Raw genomic sequence first — 23,192 nt, forward strand, 5'->3', positions numbered from 1 at the left:
AATATTTATTTAATACGAGCAAATGAGGATTAATGCGAATAGCAATATTTAGGTTATGCGCAAAAGCATAACCTAAACCTTCGCAATAGCACTATCCCCATTTTTGGCTCAAAACTGTGAACAATTTATTACATATGCTGACGATTTGAAATTTTTTGTAATCTCTAAAGAACAAGAAACTGCACCCCATCTATCAGAGGAAGCAAACGAGGCAATCAGGAAACTAGAAGAATATCTGCACTACATTGGCCGGAAACTTAATGAAAGGAAAACTGCCCAAATGACCTTCACCAACAAAAAGAAAAATGAAATTACGATTCTAGTGAATAATACCAGAGTCCAAAAATCCCCCGCACATGTTGACCTTGGCCTTAAGTGGGATGAAGGATTAAACTTCATACCTCACTTCGAACACATTAGGAAAAAGACAAACGCAGCACTGTGGAGCACTAGACAAGAACTCACCGGTCTCCGAAGCCCTCATCTCATGATCCAATACATCCTTAAATGCGTTACACCGATTCCGTTGTACGCATCGACTATCTGGTCATCAGCCCCTGAGAGCAACATCAAGGCCTTCTTAGGAGTAGAATACTGGCTCCTAAGATGGCTAAACAAGATCGCCGGGAAACCGTTTACCATCTCAAGAGCGGTCTTGTCTGCCAATCTGGACATCACACCCTGGAAGTATATCATCACAACCAGAAACATCTTAACTCTGGCAAAGCTACTAACGGGGGAGGAGGGGGGGGGGAGAGAGAGAGAGAGAGAGAGAGAGAGAGAGAGAGAGAGAGAGAGAGAACAGATGCGCCGAAAGTGGGAAACGTGATCACTGGCCCCCGGATGATACGACCGAGAATAAAGAGGGAAGAACCAAGTCAGTCTCAAGTGCCAACTGACTCAATTGGACTCTCTGGGGAGATTCTTCTCAGCAAATACTGGGAATTATTTTAATAATTTAAATATAAATCCAGAGAAACTATGTACAGGACAGAAATCTTTGGTAATGTGTACCGGCAGGTACAAATATAATAAGAAGACTAATTTAATAATTTATATAATAATATTTAGCATTTAACAATCATTTAGTAATTAATTAAACCAACTTAACAATTAATTCATTAACCACATATTCTGTGTTTTTTCATCTCCAAATTTTGTAAATAAGTTCACGTAATTATGCTTGTAAATACCGATATAATTAAAATAATTAAATGCACATGGCATAATACTTTAAGAGTTTAGTATCTATATAATATCGGTGTTTAGATACACCATAGATAACTCTTAAGAAACTACAGAGTAGTCGTTGTGGGCATCATTTGCTCTTTCTCATATTGTGCTCTGCCTTCGCGACGAGTTGCCATGATACTGCACTACCTCAAATAAGTAACGCTTCACTAATAGAGAAGACTATTGTTACTTATTCTCAGTGATTACTTATTCTCAGTGCATTTAATTATTTTAAATATTATCTTATACACCTTTTGGTATCTCTTATATTGTGTGATTAACTTCACAACTGGGTTTTCATGTCTGCAATACTAGGGTACCTGCCCACCCACCGATGATAGGCCAACAGCCTTGAAACATGTCTGGGGAGCCGGGTGTTCACGGAGTTTCCGAGAATGGGTAACAACAGTCTTCTCTACTGGGGAAGCGTTACCTATTCGAGGAGTTTATGAGTTTTTGAGTGGTGTGAGTTGAAGGAGTTAGTCCCTTTCATTCTTCTACATGTTTCTTTTTCCTCTTCCACTCCTACTATTACTTTCCCTCTACCTTTTTTGCTTTCTAAGTCTAATAGGGACAAGTGGATAGTAGAGCTATTATCCCACACATATACAAATAGCCTTGAAACATGTCTGGGTGGTGGTACTCACTGAGAATAAGTAACAATAGTCTTCTCTATTAGTGAAGCGTTACTTATTTGAGGTAGTGCAGTATCATGGCAACTCGTCGCGAAGGCAGAGCACAATATGAGAAAGAGCAAATGACGCCCACAACAACTACTTTGTAGTTTTTTAAGAGTGTCTATGGTGTATCTAAATACCGATATTATATAGATACCGATATAATGTAACCACACCCTCTAGCCACGTGCTGTATATGGGTGTCTCGAAAGAGAAATAAACAGATAATAATAATAATAATAATAATCAGACAAAACCTAAAATTTGCAATAAGAAATTCGGTGTTCTTGTGTCGAAGTTAATAAAACTGCGTGCATTTAATGGGGAGTTTACCTATTTTAACGCGCGAAAAGCCCAAGTTTCAGAGGTGGAGAAGAACTCGCGAAGGAACGAATAATTCGACCATGACGCGAAAAACGAAAAATTTCTTCCCTTTTGGCAGAATTTGGACCGAGACTTTCTCGCGAAGAGGCGAATTGGTACTACAGGGCTGGCCACAAGGGTTTAAGGCGGGATATTAAAAAACAAGAAATTTATCTGCAGCCGGCCACTGTTCAGCGCATATGAGAGTCATTTCTGAGATCTCTTTCCATCGTCCTTCCGGAGGAGGAAACAGATCCCAGTTTTTCCCTCCACCCTCCTCCTCCATTCCACTCGAAAACTTGGTGGTTCGTCCAGCAACGAGCAAACCGAAATACACGCGGTATACAGACAAACATTCAGGATACTTTTGGGGACTGCACGATACACCGATTCAGAGCCTCAGGGTTGGGAATTGTTCCCCGCACATCCGCCCATCTAAGTTGGAAGAAACTTTTGGAATTCTACCAACTCATCAGACGAAGACGACATCGTCCTGGCGAGTTGATATTCTGCATGTTTTCATTACAAAACGCAATGAGATTATTCGATCACGTTAGCGCGTAATGTCCGTGTTGCAGCTTTCCTAAGGGATGTGGGCCGGGCAAACTGGTTGCAAAACACGTTTCGTATTTCTGAAAATGGCTTGTGACCATTGTAGATGGGCTTATCCATCTGTAATCTACTGGCACGATAATCTTTTATAAAAGTAATGTGTGTCGTCCCCGGGATAAAGACCTTCGTGCCACGTTGGGAACGAAAATACGCACATAAGAGGATGGCTGCCGGGCTTCAGCCTCTCCAAAAATATTCCATCAAAGCGAAACAACGACAACAAATAATAATAATAGCACTTACATGGAACTCCAGAAAGCCGCAATCCTGAAACCTGTAGAGAGTTCCTTAATCAAAAGTAACAATAATAATAGTAACCCGACACAACCGACTGTCCCATGCAGTTGGCTTATCAGTATTCGTCACGGGGCGAAAAAACCCATAAAAGAAGGAAAAAGGTTTTTTTTGAATAATAATAATAATAATAGTAAGAGGAATTACAAGTTACAAGTCAACGATGGCACCTGGTCCCAGAAACAATCGAGAATATCACCGCTAGATACAGGATGATCATCCAGACGGAGTATAGTCGAAGAAAAGACCAGGTGGCCAGGATAATACATCAGAAGCTCGCTGATCAAAGATAGTTTATCGTATTAGAAATATGAGCCTCAGGCCATACTAGAGATCCGTACTCACAAACTATAGTGGGACCATGCCATAATAACGGAGAAGACGATCCCGCACAACAGACCGGACACAACCCTTGTGGGCATGAAGGACACTATCTGATTGACATAGCGGTAGCCGAAAACCTCCATAAATCCAACGAGGAAAAGCTCAGAAGTCACACAGACATAAAACAGGAAGTCAAAGAAATGTGGCATATTGAACAAGCAATGACCATCCCGATCACTAACATTGTATCAAAGAGCTTCCATAAGAACCTAGCAGTAATAGGCCTCGCAAAGAACACTTACGTCGAAACCCAGATAGACTCGATCTTGAACACCTATAGGACAGTCTAAAAGTTCTTCGATCAATAACAGTCGCCGAACATAACAAACACTCCACGCACCTGGTACCAGTAACTGTCCCTCGTGAATAGCACAGTTGGTAGGATAGCCGTCCTCTCCACACCAATGGAAAAGACTTGAGTTCGATCCTGTCGCTGATGGGAGGGATTTTTATTGGCCTTTTTCCAAACGTGGCTGAGTTAGTCGGTCTCAGCCGGGGGTAGGGGAGCATGGTTTTTTCTCCCGGAAACTCGGGCTTTTCGCCAAGGAAACAGAAAGTCGACCTCAAAACAAACGCAATTTACAGACAATATACAGGGAGCAGTATGACCACAGTCGCCGATGCTCCTAAAATCGTACACAACAATAACCAGTACCCGTCGCGGGATGAGAGAATTCTGATAAGGGGAAAAAGTAATAAAAGTAATGATAATAAAGAATTATATAAAGGTTAGCAATTTGCCATTGGTCAGGGCAGGCAAAGGTTTCGATCCTCTGTCGCCCTCAAAGAACGATCGTGGATGATGCATTGCTGCAGCGGAGGACGCATTCACTCCACAATCAGAGACAAAGTTGCAAGTTGTTTTTATTGTGACAAACAGAAGAAGCACCCGCGGGAAGTGCTATTGGAAGGCGCTAATTTAAAACAGGCGAAGTTGCCGAACAGATCACACACGTGGCAAGAACAGTATGTCAGCTGTAATAACAAAGTCTTGAATTGTGCCGATTTTGGGCTCAAACCATTTCTGTTTCGTTATCTGGTTACTGTGACAACTTGGAAATACTTGCCGAGTCAAAAAGACATCGAAAGAAACGTTTGCTTTTGTTTGGAGGTGCACTGCCTGAAGGAAAAGAGGAGGAATGCATCGGATGGTAAAGGTATTTTCAGTAATGTTTGGTTGAGCCAACTGCGGATGGTTTCTCTTAATCAGCCGCGATGCCTTAAACTGACAAGTTCCTAAAACTCCGAAACGCTCAGTGGAGCGCTGATGCATTACACTTAATTTAATGCGGCTGTGAGGGGCGGGGGGAGAAATGTAAAAGAAAAATGCCAGGAATACTCACCCCGAAACAACCATGATGGTCCTCTTACTGCGCCCGACGGCATTTACGATCTTGTCGTACTCGAACGATCCTCCCAACGAGTTTCTGTCGTGCAGGAACAGCGAGAAGACCGGCTCTTCGTTCTCCAGTCCTGCCAAGAAATCACAATTAGACGTGTGGCACTTCCTGAAGTGGGATCTGATGTACAATCAGCGACACCGAACAGACCAACATTCACTCACTCACTCATTTACTTTCCACCCGCCTTCGCACACTCGTCTTAGTCGAACATTGTTGGTCAATGTTCATAATTACACCGAGTGTCCACTTTATAAGGCACTCCTACCCTTAGAAAACGAAGAGTTCCTTCAGGAACAGTATCACGTTTTTGTATCATGTGATAAAAAGCGGGTGGGCAAATTTGTACGGATGCTGTGTGCGTGTGCAATTCAGAGCGAGAGTTGACAAAAAAGAAGCATTTAAGGAATGCTTAATGACAATCGCCACTGATGTGAGTAATTTGGAAAACACACCTCTGCTCGGTTTTTACGATAGTTTGTATTATGTGATCAGAAATCATTGATTGATCCGATCCGAAAGACCATGGCAGGCTGAAGTCAGTCTAACAACGGGGAAGAACAGTGGTAACCAAACAGACATTTCACAAAGCTCAGCTGGATGGTACTTGTCCCGGATGACGTATGACAGTTGGTGACCGAACAGGATTCCACTTCTGCCAGGAAAATTCAGGAAGGTACGGTTAGAGTGGGCTCGGATTATTTTCAACGGACGGTGGACGATTACCAAAACGTGGCCTGTCCTGAGGAATCCTGGTTCCTGCTGCTGCCTCGCTCACGAGAGGACCAAAATATGGAGAAAACTGCGTGTGTCCACGGACTTATTTTGTCGAGTGTCAAAAAAGAAACAGAGCAGGCTGGTGGTGGCGGTGTAATGGTCTGGGAAGTATTTTCGTGGTGCGCACTGTTCCCCTTAATGCCAGTGGAGCAACGTTTGATTGCCACGGCGGCTTAGCCCTCGCAGGTACTTAGCTTGGTCCTCGTTGTTAGGATCGCCGTCGTCTCTCCGCACTGGTTCGAAAAGACCTGAGTTCGAATCTCGTCAATGACGTGAGGAATTTTTTTTGGACCTTTTTTTTAAAACGTGCCTTTGATGGTCGACCTCAGGCGAGGGTAGTGTGGCTTTTTCTCCCGAAAACTAGAGGTTTTCACAGTTTCAACTAAAAGGAAAAAAGTAAATTGACCACAAAGCAGACTCAGTTTATAGACATATTTTATATACGGTGGCCTAAGTTGTTGATTCTCCTAAACAACAACAACAACAACAACAATTCGCGGAAACTCTACGACAGAAACAAATGTTTTGCGCAGTGTACTGTTTGAATTGCAAACAGCTTTTAAACGTATAATTCGAAGCGATTTCTTCGATGAAATAAAGCGCATTTGAAGTAACGACTGAAACGCACTTTGGTTTCTGAATGCGATTAGCATTAATATTAGCCACGCGGTGGAGGATTTCGCGGTCTTTTGCTGCAGCAGCCAGAAAAATTAATAAAAAGAATAATAAAATAAACTACTTTTTTCATCCCCTGCTCAAGTTGTCTGCTTAGCAGTTTCGAATTTCTTCCTGCTGTCAGCCTCAACCACCCGTGGAAGCAAACTCTTTTTGAGAATTAATAAACAAGTTGAAACTGCATTCATTCGAATTTTTACTGTCAGTCGTTGAACTTTACCCCTTGCTGATGAAATTATCAATTTCCTTCGCCCTCCCTGACGCCGTCGGATTTTTTCTTGAGACGATTTGAAAAGCGCGTTGTCGCTGATAACGCGAAAAGGTCGAATAAACTGACAGGAAAACGTCACTGATAACGTTCTGAAACAAACTTGGAGCTCGATGCCATAAATTGTCGCAGACAGAAGTCACCTTCAACACTTTCATACATCGTTGAGTTTTCTTGAGTAAAAATACACCTGCGATGCAGCCCCATTGGTTGCTTGACGTTCATTCCGAAAAACGTCGTGTCAACTTAGTTTATTTTTTTCTGGTTTTCGCTACTCAGAGTGATCGAGTTAGTTGGTCATGGATAGGGTTTCGTTTTCCCTCCCCGGGAAACTCATTTTTTTACCTTACAAAACATATAACCGACCTAGAATATAGAAGCACGATATGTACTGATGCCTCATGATCTTAATTGCCTTCGCTCGCAGTTTACCAACCCAACGTAACCCCTAATAGCTCTGTCGAAATCTTTAATTTAGCAACATTAGTTGGGGTTTTCATCCAGCAACAGAGAAACTTCATTGAGAACACACTGGCGTACCAACAAATACATTTCCAATGATTTCGCAACGGAGCCGTTGTGACCCGACTGTTGGTCCTACTCGTTCCAAGCAATGACCCAGCCAACCGACCCTACGCAGCTTGCTGCCAATGTCCCTATTGGCGACTTGAATCGAGCACTCTAGCCCGTTTCACTTTAAACCACACTCCCCGGCGGGAAGGGAGAAGACATCCTCAAGGCTCCCTCCTTCCTCCGCCGATCCTTCTTCTCCTGGTGGGGCGTGGGCATGTCCCACTGATCAACTAGGCACATCTTCATCGTCCCCATTCTTCTGCCTTTATCCCCCATTCTTCTGCCTCCCCTCCCCCACTCCATCTGCAGAGAAGCGAATACCCGACGCATCAAATCTAATCTCGACCAAATTTACAGTTTCACCCAATCTCGGCCCCATTCATTTCAAGCGACATCCCAACGCAATCGATAATTTTTTGATTTTATTTTTTTTTTAGGTCCTAGCCACTGAAATCTCAGGAAATTAGGTGGCAGGACTTGCCAGAGTACTCATCTAAAAATACTGGTGTACCTGGTCTGCCTCCACGGGACGAAGTACGGGCAACGTTGGGCCTCAGTAGGGGCCCAGCGGCTAAATGGCCAGAGGAACAAGTACACGACATTACACATTTACAATGTCCATACGCTCTTAAATCCCTGGCTTTCTCAGTGAACTGGTTCACCCACAATGAAAGCAACGTGGAGATGGGGCAACCCCTGGTGCCGTTTGACATCAACATGCTTTTCACTTTACACGCACCAACCAACTAATAACAGCTAAACAGGGTAAGGCTGAACTTCTAGAAATGAAAGCTTTCAAAGAGCCACGATGCTGATTTAATAATTGCGAGGAGTACTTAAAAGGAGCTACCAGTTGTCCAGTGAAAGGGACTTTTATTAAAGACATTTGACGTCTCTGCTTGTGAATCCTTTCCACTTGCATTAATACAGAAAGAGAGAGATTTCGTGATAATTCCGTCTTATACGTCTCCTGGATTCTCCTTCAGAGATTTTTGCTAATATCGTTCAGAGAGCAGCCTGCTTCTATTCACTTTCCACCGCCACACAGCGTGGGTACCAGCGATAGGTCTGTGACCTCGACCCTTGAAAGGATCGACCGAGGAAATGAAGTCGGTGTTGTTCACGTGGCCCTTATCAAAGCCTTTGACAAAGTTGAACACTACCCGCTTGCTGCCAGACTTGTGCACTACGCATGGTAGATAAATTAATCATTACTTTTTTTATATCGCTTAAATTGTCATCGTAAAAAGGAAATCGTCCCCTAAAAAAGCATAATTTTTCTCTGAGATTTCTCAACTAGTTTTCCTCTCCAGCATCACTTCCCACATTTAGCAAAGAGCTGATCTGCTTGAACTCTACAACACATCTTCTCTCGATTGTACTTTTGAATTTCGTTTTATTGTTTTAAATCGCATTATTTTTTATTTTAAAACAATTTGTTTATTGGGGTCACCCGGAAAGTTATTTCGTTTACCCACGTGTTTTGTGTCTGTAAATTGCGCGTGTTCTCTGGTCGATTTGTCTGTTTTGCTGAACGAAAAACCCAAGTTTCTGGGAATACTCCTTTCAATCTACGCCTGAGACCGACTAACTCAGCCACGGAGCGCATAAAAGTCCATAAAAGTTCCTCGCGTCATCGATGGGACTCGAACAGGACCTTTTCCGCCCGGTGTGGGCAGGACGGTGAAGATACCTCTGCGCCACCGCGCAGACTATTAGCTGTATACTGAGTGGCCACTTTATTAGGACACCTGTCGTTTTCGTGAAACAGAGCGCTCTTCCGTTAACAGCATCACGCAGTATTCGTACCCCCGAAATAAATCAGGTTGGAAGATAAGTAGGGGTACTCTGCGGATGTGCAGTTCAGTGCCACAATGATTTTAGCAGCTTTGTAGGTGAGACGAGACATTTAAAGGGCTTTGAAATTGCCGCGCTACTCGCTGCTACACGCACTGCTATCTGCGACCTTTCCAAGTTTTGCGTAGGACTGTCTGTCTGTCTGTCTGGTGTGTGAAGACTGGTTCGATAACATCCAGCCAACGGCGATCACGTGGTCGGAAACAGTCCGTTGGGAGGCCAGCGAAGGAGCAGAATGCGGTAAAACATTACGAATCACTGCCACCTGCACCATCGACAACACAATATGGTCGGTGCAACGGAGGAGGAATGTCTTCGAGATGCACATTGGGCACCCACACGCAAGTGGAACAATATTCGGATGCCACAAGTTATGCGGAAATTGTTCCGGACAGATGCCTCCCTTCGTGGAATCCGTCTGCGAATCGCTTCTTCCAACAGGACCAACGAAGTTAGGGGTCACGAGGCCACAATTGTACAGAATTATTTTCAGGAACGTCAGTGTGGATTCGGCGTTCAGCCGTGGCCTCCCCATCCTCTAGATCTAGGTCTAAATCAGCGCTTCTGGGATGAGGGGAAACGAGCTGTTTGGCGTGCAGATCCAGTGGCAGTAGGGAAGAAGTCCAGGCTGTTCTGGGATTAACCGGAACCTTGCTCTCCACTGCGTACCGAATAAAGTGGCCACGCACTTTCTTTTCCTCCTTCGCTCTACGCACCCAAATGGCTTATTCAAAACTGCTCTTCATTGAAATAAAACTGTGGTGCGACGTAGATACGATTGCATGACCAGAGATAGCCGTTAAGAAGAGAATGGACACGCGAATTCAGCAATGCATAATCGTGATCTGAGCACTGGAAGCCGCTATTTTATCGGTAACGTGCGTTACGAATCGGTTGCCTGTTCTTGAAGTTCTGGAACGGCCGGAGCTCCTCACGAGGAAAGTCTCTCTCTCTCTCTCTCTCTCTCTCTCTCTCTCTCTCTCTCTCTCTCTCTCTCTCTCTCTCTCTCTCAGAGCGGTTAACTCAGTGGCATGTGGGCGAGCTATTGTGATGATAAGAAAGTGTATTGTGGTCAGGCGCGCGGGTGCATAAGTAGACGTGCCTTGAGTGACCGGGGTTCAAGCCCGTGACTACTGAATACGGTGCTGTTTCTTGTATTCTATCTATCTTGTGAACTCCTCTGACCGTTTGGTCGTCCCTGAGTATAAACGGAAAATTTATTTATTTTATTTTTAAAGTGGACCAGATTAGAGCATTCGAGATACCGCCGTGCCAACAGTGCGTGCAGGAAAATGGCAAACGTGTCTGGCTGATCACGTGGCAAGAGAAAATAAACTGATAGTGACAAAATCTGCAGCGTAAAATGACAACAGCCGAAAAGGGAGGGAATGAACCACCAAGAAAACATGATTCATGCTCACCGCGACCCTCTCTATTAATGACCCAGCCCCGACATAATTGCCGAGTGTCGAATCGGGACAGAGTTATTACTAGAGGGTTCTTGCGTCCATTTACAAAGAGAGAGAGAGAGAGAGAGAAAGAGAGAGAGAGAAAGAGAGAGAGAGAGAGAGAGAGATCTTTATTGCAACAGCGATATAGTGATGTACATAATGGTGCTGTTGCAACTGGCCGTCACGGCACAGTGGCCAGGGGTTGACAATGTAATGCAAAGACAAAGTTGCCTGAAAAAACCAAAACCCACTGCGGAGTATTCTTTTTCTCCATTGTCAATCTTCACTAAACTTGTTGAAATCGACAACAAAACTTGGATGCCTGATAACATTTGCTGAGAAAGAAACCGGTCCGACAGGTGAAGGCATGTTTGAAAAGGGCATAGCTGTGCATTTTCTCGCAGATAGGCCACCGGGATCCTCCATGCACAGCTGTCCCAGAAGGAGGCAGAGGAGATGAGACCAGACACAAGTTTGACTGTGATGACGATTCTTCTTTCATCAATGAGACACGTGAGCCTTCGGATGTAGAGTGTGTTGGCCATAGCGGTGGTTCGGAGGGGATGTAGGCTGAGCTTGCGGCAAGCCCATTTCAGGAGCAATACTCGATTTGGTGGTAGAAGGAGATGCGGGTGCCCAGATCTCTGCAGCAAAGAAGTGGGGGATAAACAATTGTTGAAATGTATCTGACAATGGTGGATTTGTCTGTTATATGTTGAAGATGCCGCTCGCATAGCCATCTTAATCTAGCGGCTTTTTCAAGAAGCATGTCTACACGTTGGCTGAACAGAAGCTTTGGGTCGAATCTGATCTCTAGGTCAGTGTGATTTTTAACAAACGAGATAGAAGCTCCATTGAGGGTTGGATAGATTTTTGTTGGGTTTTGTTTTACCGAAAAAACCATGGTTTCTGATTTCTCTGCATTGATGCGTATATCAAATTGCTTGAGGTGGGTAAATATGAGTGCGAGAGTGGATGGTAGCTCTTCCGAGATTTGGGGAGGGTATTTGGTTATAACCAAAAAAGAGTTAAAATGATGTTCAAATCTTCGTTGGCGAGGGAAGGGTGCAAAGGGTAACTTTCCACACAGATCTAGGCCTCACTTTCTCAGGATGAGACAGAAGACGTACGCGGCACTTTGGGTAGTGCGTCAGAAGCTCGTTGGTGTGCATCAGCCAGCACTGCTTTTTCGGTACATTCTGAGGTGCATTACCCCTCTCCCTCTCTATGCATCTGAAATTTGGTCATTAGCTCCTTCCTCCCACCTAAAAATGTACCTCAGTCTGAAATATTGGTTGATTCAGATGGATGAACAGGGTGGTGGGTCACCCTTTTACTATCTCCAGATCCATCCTCCAATCTAATCTAGGGACCACTCCCTGGAGACTTCTCATTACCACACGAAATGTACTCATGCTAGTTCGGCTTATCACAGGCCGAATAGATGCTCCATCTGAATCCCCGTTAATATCTGGCCCAAAGCAGACAAGAGGTGAACGCCGCGACTCCTGCTACCCTCTGCTGTTTACACTCACAAACATTGATTCCCTTATTTATTTTATTTATTTATTATTCAATTTATTCCATATGCTTCACCCCTGAACAGCCTTCAGCTAGGAGGGTGCCTATATACATTTGTACATTTTGACTTAGACAGCAAACATAGAAGTCGTACATAAATTACACATATTATTATTATTATTTCTATTTTATAGAAACAGTTTCTATATAATATTATGAACATTAGTTTCTTTATCCAACAAACATCTAAAGTGAGCAAATATAGCGGATAAAAATATATACAGTGACACGAGCAAAAGGTAGAGACATATAAACACATACGCGTCCTAATGTGTGCACATACAGCCAATACATATACATACAAAACACATAATGATTTAAAACAAATTAATTCTTCAGCAAAGTAGAGTTCATGGGAGATTCCATCCTGAAGGAGATAATCAGGAAACTTCTACAGTTGTATGTGGTGGTACATGTCCTGTATCTTCTCAGATCTGTACGCTTTCTCATCACAGAACTTGTGGGGATCAATCTTCAAGGTGTTGTACGTTTGGAGGATGTTAGACGGAAAACATCTTCTAAGCATAGTTAAATTCTGTAATAAGCTTCTTAGGGGAATCCATGAACTATTGCAAAGGACGCGGGAAAGCCTAGGACCTGCAACAAGATTATGGACATTTGGAGCGTCAAAGCGATCGGTGAGGAGTTGACAGAGATTACGCAGATTTCCTGTAATCAGCAACTGATTCCAAGGGGTGCAACCGAGGTTAGCATACATGATTGATCTCGAGATGGTGAAAGGGAGGCCATTAACACGGTTCAACCACCTTAAAATCCAGTACTCGATACCCATGAATTTTTTGATGTTAGTGAGGGAAGCAGAGGACCAGATCGTCGAGGCATACATGGGAATGGGAACAAGACATGTTTGTATGTAGTGAGTGGCAAGTTTTTGGTTGTTTACTCCAGTAAGTTCCTGTCTTATCGCCCACATTGCTGACAGAGTTTTTGCTTTAGTGTTGGCAAAGTGCTGTTGGAAGGTCAGGCCTTCATCCCAGGTGAGCCCTAGATCAGTGTGATGAGAAACCTTTTGCACTCTAATACCATTTATGTAGATGTTTATGTTCATCTTCTTCTTCAGGTTGGTGAAAGACATTTGTGCTGACTTGGTCGGATTTATGGATAGGCCAATATTCTCAAGATAATGGACAAGTTCTTCTATTAGGGCAGTGGCATGGGCGTTGATTGCTTCAGATTTCTCACCGTGTTTTGACGAGATGAAGAGTTTTATATCATCTGCGTAAGAGCTGCAGTCACGATGCGTAGATAGGAAGGGGTCCAAAGCGGCAGCAAAAAATAGTGCGGAAAGGACGCCACCTTGGGGGACTCCTCTGTAGACGACGTGGTTCGATTGGAAGGTTCTATGTTCTACTCTCAAATGCCTTTGTTTGAGAATGGAAACGATGACTTTTAATAGGCCTCCCTGTATTCTGAAGTGCCTTTCAAGTATTGTCATCAAGGAATTGATTGAGACATTATCGAAAGCAGCTTTAATGTCTAAAAATACTACATCAATCTGTTCTTTGGCGTTCAGAGTCATTTGGATCCGAAATAGGGTGTCCATTAGATTAGTCACAGTTGATCTCTTTGGAATCACAGTGTGTAAATATGGTGGTCTTTTATGGAAAAAATGCATAACAAGAATTGGCAGCAGAGTCTTCTCGAACAATTTTAGTAAATTGCAGCTTATAGAGATTGGACGAAAATCCTTCTTGTCTTTCGGATGTTTGACTTTAGGCACAGGTTTTACAATATAATGTTTCCATATTTCAGGGATAATTCCAGTGTGTAGGGTTTCTCTAAATATGTGTAGCAAGACCTCGATGATGAATGGACTGCTTACTTTCATGATGAAGAGGGGGAACATATCAGGGCCAGAAGTGGATTTATTTGGGAGACTATTTAATGCCTGAATTACATTTTCTTTGGTTATGGTGATTTCTGTTAGTAGAGGTCTGATATCAAGATTGGATCCGGATGGAGTCATGTTATTCATGTAATTTACCAGCCAACTGGTATTGTCTGGTGCGAGAGAGTTATTCTTTAAATTAGGGTCTGGAGAGATTCCGAAGATACTGTTCGCCCATTCCCTAAATAAAGTTTCATCCATGGTGAAGTTGGTATTCTTGTTGTTATTGATTCTTTTAGACTGTTTAAGCTTTTTAGAAATTGCAAGGTTGTACTCTTGGCGTTTGTGCTTTAAGAAACAGGCTCGTTCTTTTTTGTAAGCGATGTAGTCTTCAGCGGTTCTGGTTTTCTGCCATTTTCTGTAAGCCTTTTGTTTTCTTACAAACACAACCTTCATATTGTTGTTAAACCACCAGTTAGATCGATGTGAGATCCGAATCTCCTTAGACGCACCAACACAAGCTATTTGAAATAATTCTTCAGCCAGGATGGAAGCGGCTTCAGGCCCTGACTTTTCTAACAGACAGTTCCATTTATACGTAGTGAGGCGATGGAGGATTATTTCTTGCTTAATGAACTTGTTTGAAAAGACTCTTCTCGTATGCAGCGGGCCACATCCTTCAACCGAGGCATTAGAGAGGTCGGAATGGGCATAAAATTCACAATCTAACGGTTGATGATCTGATTTGAAGAAGATGGTTGATTGGATAAGTTCCGCATGAGGTATGTTGTGAAAAATGAGGTCGAGCTGCTGATTTCCGCGAGTTGGGGGAGTTTGAAGAGGATGAAGGTCGAGCATATGTAGCATGTTTTCCAGAGAAGACCGAGCCGTTGAGTACCTTGGCAGGGGCATGTTGAAGTCCCCTACGAGAATAGTAGGGACGTTGGGTTGGAGATTGGTAGTAATCCAGGTCGCTAATTCCGTTCTAACCTCTAGGGTGTGTTCTGGAGGGAGGTAGACAGTGCAAACCTGTATTCTAATTTCATTGAGGTCAAGGATTACAGAGATGGCTTCAAAGTTTTCGGAACTACTTGAGTTGGTCCTATGTCGAGAAAAGGAATTTTTATAGATAATTGCAACTCCACCACCGCGGCGAATGGCGCGTCCATTAACTTGAGAAGCATAGTTCAAAGGGAGGCAAAGAGTGTCAATACATCTATTGTGGTTCATCCAGGTCTCCATTAAACAAATAATATCGTACTCTGCAGTAAGGAGAATAGATTGAAGTGTATGGAGTTTGCAACTTATGCCTCTTATGTTATGAATGTAGCATCTGATAGTTACAGATGCCAGTGTGGATGGGACACTCTGTAATTGCTATACCTGAGTATTATTATGCCCCCTCTGGAGCACGCTAGCTTTTCTGTTTTCATAAGGTTTAATTAGAGTATTTTGTGGCCATGGATCCAAGCTTATTAGGGGTTGGCAGGGGTCAGCTGGCTTTGAGACAATGAAAGAGGCATAAGATGCGTGCCGCGTACGTAGTTGTCTAACATCTACTCTGATGGAGTATTCCTTCCAATACATTTCTATAATTGCCTGAGTAGTGGTTTTTGGATTTAATCTTGATACAAAGATTTGGTCCCGAGTCAGTACAGCCGTTATGTTATAGTTATGTGCTGGGCAAGTCTTTCGTTGATTGGGTTTCTGATTATGTCTTATGATACCCTTTTCATTGATGTTTGTTAGAGATGGAGGGATATACGACACAGCGCTGGGATTAAGAGGTTGGTTCTCTTCGTGGGTGCTGTTTTGATTGTCTCTACCTTTGGGTCGGATGCCAGTTGGGCTGATAGCGGTAACGTCGGCATAAGACCGCCAAAACGATTGTTTTTGCTGTGGCGGGTTTGGGCAGCAGCCGACTACCTCATTGACTGTATCTACTGAATTAGTGCCAGCAAGTGTTACACCCCTTATCTTCTGAGTATCCTTTTTCAACGTATGCTCTGTTGTCTTTTTTTTCACTGTATGAATTTCAGATGAGGAGTTTTTATGCATTGAGATGCAGCTCTGAGAGGAAACGGTTGCACTGTTATGCGGATGCTTATCGATTTTTTCCTGTTCGAAGGTGACAAAACATTCTTCAGCTTGCGGTATGTGTCCATTTGTTGCTGAGATCATCACTGGGAACTGTTTGCTACACGTGGATACTGGTACTCTCTCTGGCTCTAGTGTGATACTGCTATCAGTGACCCGTTGTCGAGTTTCTGTTGAGATCGCGTCTGAATCATGATATTCATTATCCTGTTGTTTGTACTTGCCATATGCTGTACTTTCAGGTCTCCTTGTATGTTCTGATAAATTCATTATGACTTGCTTGAGGGTGAATAGCTCTTGAGAGATTTCTATATTTTGCCCTCGAAGTATTTGGTTTTCGTCAATCAAAACCGCTAGATTTTCTTGAACGTTCTTCAGATTCAGAGCTATACTTTCTATTGCTGCTGAGAGTTGTTCAGGGGCTTTTCTTGTGTTCTGAAAATCCGTATTTACCGTTAGCAGTGCATGACTACTCTCGGCATTGCTTATACTTTCAGTTTGAGTACTTTTATTCAGAGAACGTGTACTGATTTCCTGATTGTCGGAGGCCCGATAGGACTCTAGATCTAAGTAATCTTGAGTGCTCAGAGGAAATTGTGTAAAATTATCATCATCCAGCGATTCATTTGTTTCTTCATTCATTTTTGAAGCTATTTCTAACGTGTGGTCATTCTCAGGAGTATCGGCATCGATATCCGTTAGAGTTACAGGGTGTTTATTTTGTGGTTCTTGAATGAGAGCTTCATCTGGCGCCTTACAGGAAGTTATTTGTTTCGTATTTTCTTTACACTGATCGCAAATAAATAGCCGTCTTTTAGCTTTGGGCAGTTTAGTTAGGTTTATCTTGGTACAAGAATTACATATCAACCCGAGGCATTTAATGCATTTGATAATCGTTTCTTCATTATGTCCACAAATTTTACATATTAATAGACCCGGAATGATTTCTTTCTGATCCATAATGTGGACTAAATATGCAATTCTGTATAGTTCTGAAATTCCTCCGCTGCCTTTAGTGCACTTTTAAACTTACTAGTACTTTTCCCCCGGAAACATTCCCCCTTAGGGGAATGTTTCCGGCCAACTGTCTCCAAATCTACAATAAACTGGGCATCAACCCTAATAAGCTCTGCGAGGAAAAGCTCTACAGAAAGGAATGCCTCAAGAACTGTTACCAACTATTGAACTAATGTAAGAGGAAATTTGTTAACTATAATAACCAGCCTGCTAGAGCATAGAAAACTTATTGTTAAGCACCAAAAGCTACAATCTTGCTTTACCATCTCGCGGCCGCCCTGGAGCCGTTTCTTGCACGGAACTACAATTTTATAACATATGCTGACGATGTAAAATTCTTCATCACTTCCAAAGACCATGAATCAGCAGAAAGTATTTGCCAGATGGCAAATAGCACAATCCGAGAATTTGAGAGCTACCTGGATTGCATCGGGCTCCGTATTAATGCACAGAAGTCTGCCCAAATGACCATAAGTTACAAGCAGAATAAAAATGACATCTCAATCTCTGTGAACGGGTCTAGTGTGGAAAAAGTGCACTCTCACCTGGACCTGGGTCTTAAGTGGGATGACAGACTCACCTTTGCTCAACACTTCGCCCATATGAAGACAAAAATATTCGCCGCTTTATGGGCTACCAGACAGGAACTGGTAGGAATTAGGGATCCTCAGCTAGCGACCAAGTACATTTTAATGTGTGTCCTGCCAATTGCAATGTATGCCTCGCAAATCTGGTCTTCAGCTCCAGATTCACATTATAAGTCCGTCCTTGGGATCGAGTACTGGTTCTTGCGATGGCTTAACAGAGTTGCTGGCCACCCTTTTACTATCTCAAGGGCCATTCTCTACTCAAACCTTAACATCACACCCTGGATGCAGCGGACAATTAACAGGAACATACACACTCTCGCACAAATGCTCACAGGCAGAGTGGATGCTCCAGTCCTGGATAATATTCTAGTTAAACCGCGTGCCACTGCTAGACGTTGCGGAGAACTAAATAATCCACTGCGTTCAGTCCTGAACAATCTTAGTAGCCTGCAAAGATTCTTCCCATCAAAAGCAGCGAAAATATTTAACTCACTACAGATAGATGCCGAAAAACTGTGTGAGGATGCAACATACCGGAAAGAGATCTTCCAGGATTCGTACAGACTTACCAAAATATGAATCGGCTGCAAAGTACCAAAGAATTGTGAATAAAAGTGAAACTTTCTGCTTTAAGAACAATAATAATCTGTTGACTGTAAAAATATACCTTCTGTAACAGTTATGTTAATATGTAATTTATAGATGGAATTATTAGTGAATTGTAAATATATGAGCTGTATAATGTATGTACAGAATCATTAATGTGTAAATGCTGTATATATTAAACATAAAATGTGTATAAAATGTATTTCGGGACGAGACTACGTGTTCAGTATATGTAACCCACTGCACGTAGTATCTCGTACCCTGATATGTACTTAGCACCCTCCTGGCACTTTGCCGTCCCAGGGTGGTTTCCTTATGGAAATAAACAGATAATAATAATAATAATAATAACAATAATAATAATAATAATAACAATAATAATAATAATAATAATACAATACAATACAATACAATTTTATTTATCAAGAGAATTTTAATAATAATAATAATAATAACCTGTGACAATCGCCTACAACTGGACTTCTTGCCTGCTGCAATTTTTTATTATTATTATTTTTTTTAAATTCTGATGTCTATTACTATAAACTTATAAACTTCGTTTTATTTTTGGCCATGGCTTGACTAGGTATTCCTTCCACTGGTATGGGAAGCAGAGGTTACAGAGTACCGAGTTAAAAATATGTAATAGAGCTTTTATTATGTAAGGACTTAGGCTCTTGAGCATAAATTGCGACAGGTCCAGTAGTAGCAGTTGCTGGCAGTGAGTTTATGGCAGCTCTTGTCTTGATATTAATATGGTGGTTAGCGGATCAAAGTTGGTGTCGGGCGTTGGTAGCCGGAGCTGATCATCTTGGTTGACAATGGCGGTTAACCTGGTGATGTAATCAAGCCAGCTTTGGGAATCAAGCTGGTGGGGGATGGGGGAACCTGAAGGAGTATCTTTATAAGGCATTCTCCGTTGCGTATGGTCCTGTCAATGTACGATTTCATCGCTTTGGATTTCTCGTAGTTAAACTCTGCTCGAGCTCTCGAGTAGGCAATTCTGTCCGAATCACTCTGAGACTGCTTTCACAATTTGTGCAGGTTTTGCTTAAGGTCAAAGCACTTCTTCAGGTCATGGGACCACCATGCTTTAGAGTGTGGAGAGATTGTGACCTTTCTTGTGGCCGCATAGCTTGTCACAAAGACAATCCATTTGGTAAGCAGGGTAACAGCTAGCTCGACATCGCATGAAACCACAAGGCTGCCACGATGCATCTGGATATGTCCAGGAATGTTGGGCTGACGCAGGACATGGTTTGGTCGGCTGATTAAGAGGATGGCATTGGTCGGGAGTTCAAATAGCAACTGGAGTGAATCATGGCCAGAGTTCAGCGTCGTCTTTGCGGTTTGATCGATGGTGCAAGATGTGGAAGCCTGGATTAGTTCAAGGTGGTTGGACCCACGAGTTGGGAGCTCGCTCATAAGGCAGAGGTCTGCGGTAGAAAAGTGGGAAAGGAGGTGCTGCTTTAAGTGGTTAAGTTGAGGAGACAGATTTAAGTAGCCACATGCAATGTTGATGTTGGAAGGTTGAAGTTGGTCCAGTATCCAATTAGCTATTTCAGGGATGAAGTCTCTAGATGGTGATGGGGGGCACATAAACTACAACTACTTGTAGTATGGTAGATTAGTTCTGAGTTTGACGGAGATGGCTTCAAAATCTTTCGATTCACTTAAAATACTAGAGATCGGTGAAACAAAGAGGGTTCGTTTATAAAAGATGGCGGTTCCCCCTCCTCTCCTATTATCTCTTGATGTAAATGAGGAACCATATTCTGCTAGGACAGTGATTGCAATACATCCCTGGGCGCGTTCCAACCACGTTTTCGTGATGCAGAGAATGCTTTGTTTTTCGGAGGCTGGTGGTAAGAGCGCTTTGTGATTCTGGTTGGGATAATCATGTCCTTTTGGTATGGAGGTGGCATCAGTACAAGAGATGGCAAAGATTGGTGGTTACTAGGAGATACTAGATATGTGAGACAACATGCAGGATTGTCATATTCCCATCCTGGCATTTTGGTATCCGAGGCGTTAGGAGTCAGCTAGTTGGTTCCAGTGGTTCGTTGCTGTCACTGAGTGGGCTTTATTTCCTCATAAAATGGTCGGATTATCGCTCCAATTGCTATATAGATGGGTGGAATTTTATTGAAATCTTTTGGGTTGAAATCCAGTTTGAAAGCTGCGTAGTTATTACTTCTGACTGACAGTTATTTTACAGAAACCCATAGTCGGAATTCTTCTTTAATGATGGCTGCAATCACCAAAGAGAGCGTAATGAAAGCAATCAACGATCTGCCCAATAAGGCCACTGTTGGATCAGACAAATTTCCAATGTTCATCCTCAAAATAAGTAGCCCATTTATAATAGATCTATTACTGCACATCTATCAGGAAATCATCAGGTCAGGAGCTTTCCCGCAAGCTTGGAAAAATTACATTGTAACCCCAATGCCAAAGATTAAACACCCAAAACTGGCTAAGGATTACAGACCAATTTCTGTTAGTTGCACCTTACAGAAGGTATTCGAAAAAGCACTGCTTCCCACCATCAATCAACACTGCTTCAGCCATAGACCACCGCATTTGCACTCAGTTATTTCGGGGAGATCAACAATAACAAACTTACTGGAAACGCGTTTTCGCGTGCAGAAAGCACTAAATGAGAAGAAACAAATCGATATTATTTTTTGGATCTCCGCAGCCTACGACAACGTCTCAATTCCAGCGCTCATTGCGATTTTAAGGAATTATTTTAATGTAAGAGGAAAATTGTTAGCTATAATAACGAGCCTGCTAGAACACAGAAAACTTACTGTTAAGCACCAAAAGCTACAATCTTGCTTTACCATCTGGCGAGGAGTGCCACAAGGGGGAGTTCTTTCGGCTACTCTCTTCGCGGCCGCCCTGGAGCCGTTTCTTGCACGGTACTACAATTTTATAACATGCTGACGATGTAAAATTCTTCATCACTTCCAAAGACCATGAATCAACAGAAGGTATTTGTCAGATGGCAAATAGCACAATCCGAGAATTTGAGAGCTACCTGGATTGCATCGGGCTCCGTATTAATGCACAGAAGTCTGCCCGAATGATCATAACTTACAAGCAGAATAAAAATGACATCTCGATCTCTGTGAACGGGTCTAGCGTTGAAAAAGTGCACTCTCACCTGGACCTAGGTCTTAAGTGGGATGACAGACTCACCTTTGCTCAACACTTCGCCCATATGAAGACAAAAATATTCGCCGCTTTATGGGCTACTAGACAGGAATTGGTAGGAATTAGGGATCCTCAGCTAGCGACAAAGTACATTTTAATGTTGTCCTGCCATTTGCAATGTATGCCTCGCAAATCTTGTCTTCAGCTCCAGATTCACATTATAAGTCCGTCCTTGGGATCGAGTACTGGTTCTTGCGATGGCTTAACAGAGTTGCTGGCCACCCTTTTACTATCTCAAGGGCCATTCTCTACTCAAACCTTAACATCACACCCTGGATGCAGCGGACAATTAACAGGAACATACACACTCTCTCTCGCACAAATGCTCACAGGCAGAGTGGATGCCCCAGTCCTGGATAATATTCTAGTCAAACCGCGTGCCACTGCTAGACGTTGCGGAGAAGTAAATAATCCACTGCGTTCCGTCCTGAACAATCTTAGTAGCCTGCAAAGATTCTTCCCATCAAATACAGCGAAAATATTTAACTCACTACACATAGATGCCGAAAAACTGTGTGAGGATGCAACATACCGGAAAGAGATCTTCCAGGATTCGTACAGACTTACCAAAATATGAATCGGCTGCAAAGTACCAAAGAATTTAGAGTAAAAGAGAAACTTTCTGCTTTAAGAACAATAATAATTTGTTGACTGTAAAAATATACCTTCTGTATCAGATGTGTAAGTTATAGATGGAATTATTAGTGAATTGTAAATATATGAGTTGTAGAATGTTTGTACAGAATGATTAATGTGTAAATGCTGTATATATTAAACATGAAATGTGTATAAAATGTATTTCGGGACGAGACTACGTGTTCAGTATATGTAACCCACTGCACGTAGTATCTCGTACCCTGATATGTACTTAGCACCCTCCTCGCACTTTGCCATCCCGGGGTGGCTTCCTTATGGAAATAAACAGATGATAATAATAATAATAATAATAATAATAATAATAATAATACAATACAATACAATTTTATTTATGAAGAGAATTCGTTTACAATAAATGAACTTGTTAAGAAAAGTAAATTTCTTGACAACAAGTTGTAGTTCTTCCTTTACAAGTTTTGTACAAATTTGTTATCTTACAGAAAAGACTATGAAGTCACGACACATAGTACATTCCACACTGTAAACAGAGGTAGTTTATCTGCATATCAATTCTGATCTACTGTGTCATTGAGTATCAAGAATTTTCTTATTAGGAATTTTAATTTGGAGATGGGATAACTTCTCCTGAGCCTGAAATCAATGCTAGCCAACAAGTTGTTTATTACATTCATTGTGTGCCTATCTCCAAATCTATTTAGTATCCTAGGGTGAGGCAAAGTAATTGATTTTGGGTTCCTTAAATTATGTGAGACATTTCTTTGCAGATTCGACTCTTCAAAAATAGTGTTAAGATTTTTTAAGAATAGATTTAACTTTAGTTTTTGAACTGGATACAATATTTTATGTTTCAACAAAAATTGCCTTCTCTTATTCAGGTCATTCCAAGAGTTTGTCCCCATTAAAAGTTTCAGAATCCTATTCATTAAGTTGTCTATTGCCCTTATTTTTGTTTTATTTGCTCGTGCCCATACATTTACTAAATAATTGAGTTGGGAGTGCACTAATGCATAATATAAGGTTACTTTTGTTCTAAGATTTAACTTATTCTTAA

The 23,192-nt window shown here is 42.2% G+C and overlaps 1 protein-coding gene across 2 annotated transcripts in view; it reads right to left on the bottom strand.

Moving 5' to 3' along the window:
• The window catches only part of LOC150090462 (uncharacterized), a 60,165-nt gene that overhangs the window by 2,368 nt on the left and 34,605 nt on the right, over nucleotides 1-23,192 (bottom strand). The window contains exon 6 of one of the 2 annotated variants that reach the window (XM_090389899.1): nucleotides 4,907-5,036. The exons of the other annotated variant lie outside the window; for it this stretch is intronic. Within the exon in view, the coding sequence (XP_090246025.1) occupies nucleotides 4,907-5,036 (130 nt within the window). The remainder of the gene's footprint in view (nucleotides 1-4,906; nucleotides 5,037-23,192) is intronic. 2 annotated transcript variants of the gene reach the window in all.

This window comes from Mastigoproctus giganteus, chromosome 2 (genome assembly GCF_048544385.1).
Source record: "Mastigoproctus giganteus isolate SK-2022 chromosome 2, ASM4854438v1, whole genome shotgun sequence".
In the NCBI taxonomy this organism is placed as follows: Eukaryota; Metazoa; Arthropoda; class Arachnida; order Uropygi; family Thelyphonidae; genus Mastigoproctus; species Mastigoproctus giganteus.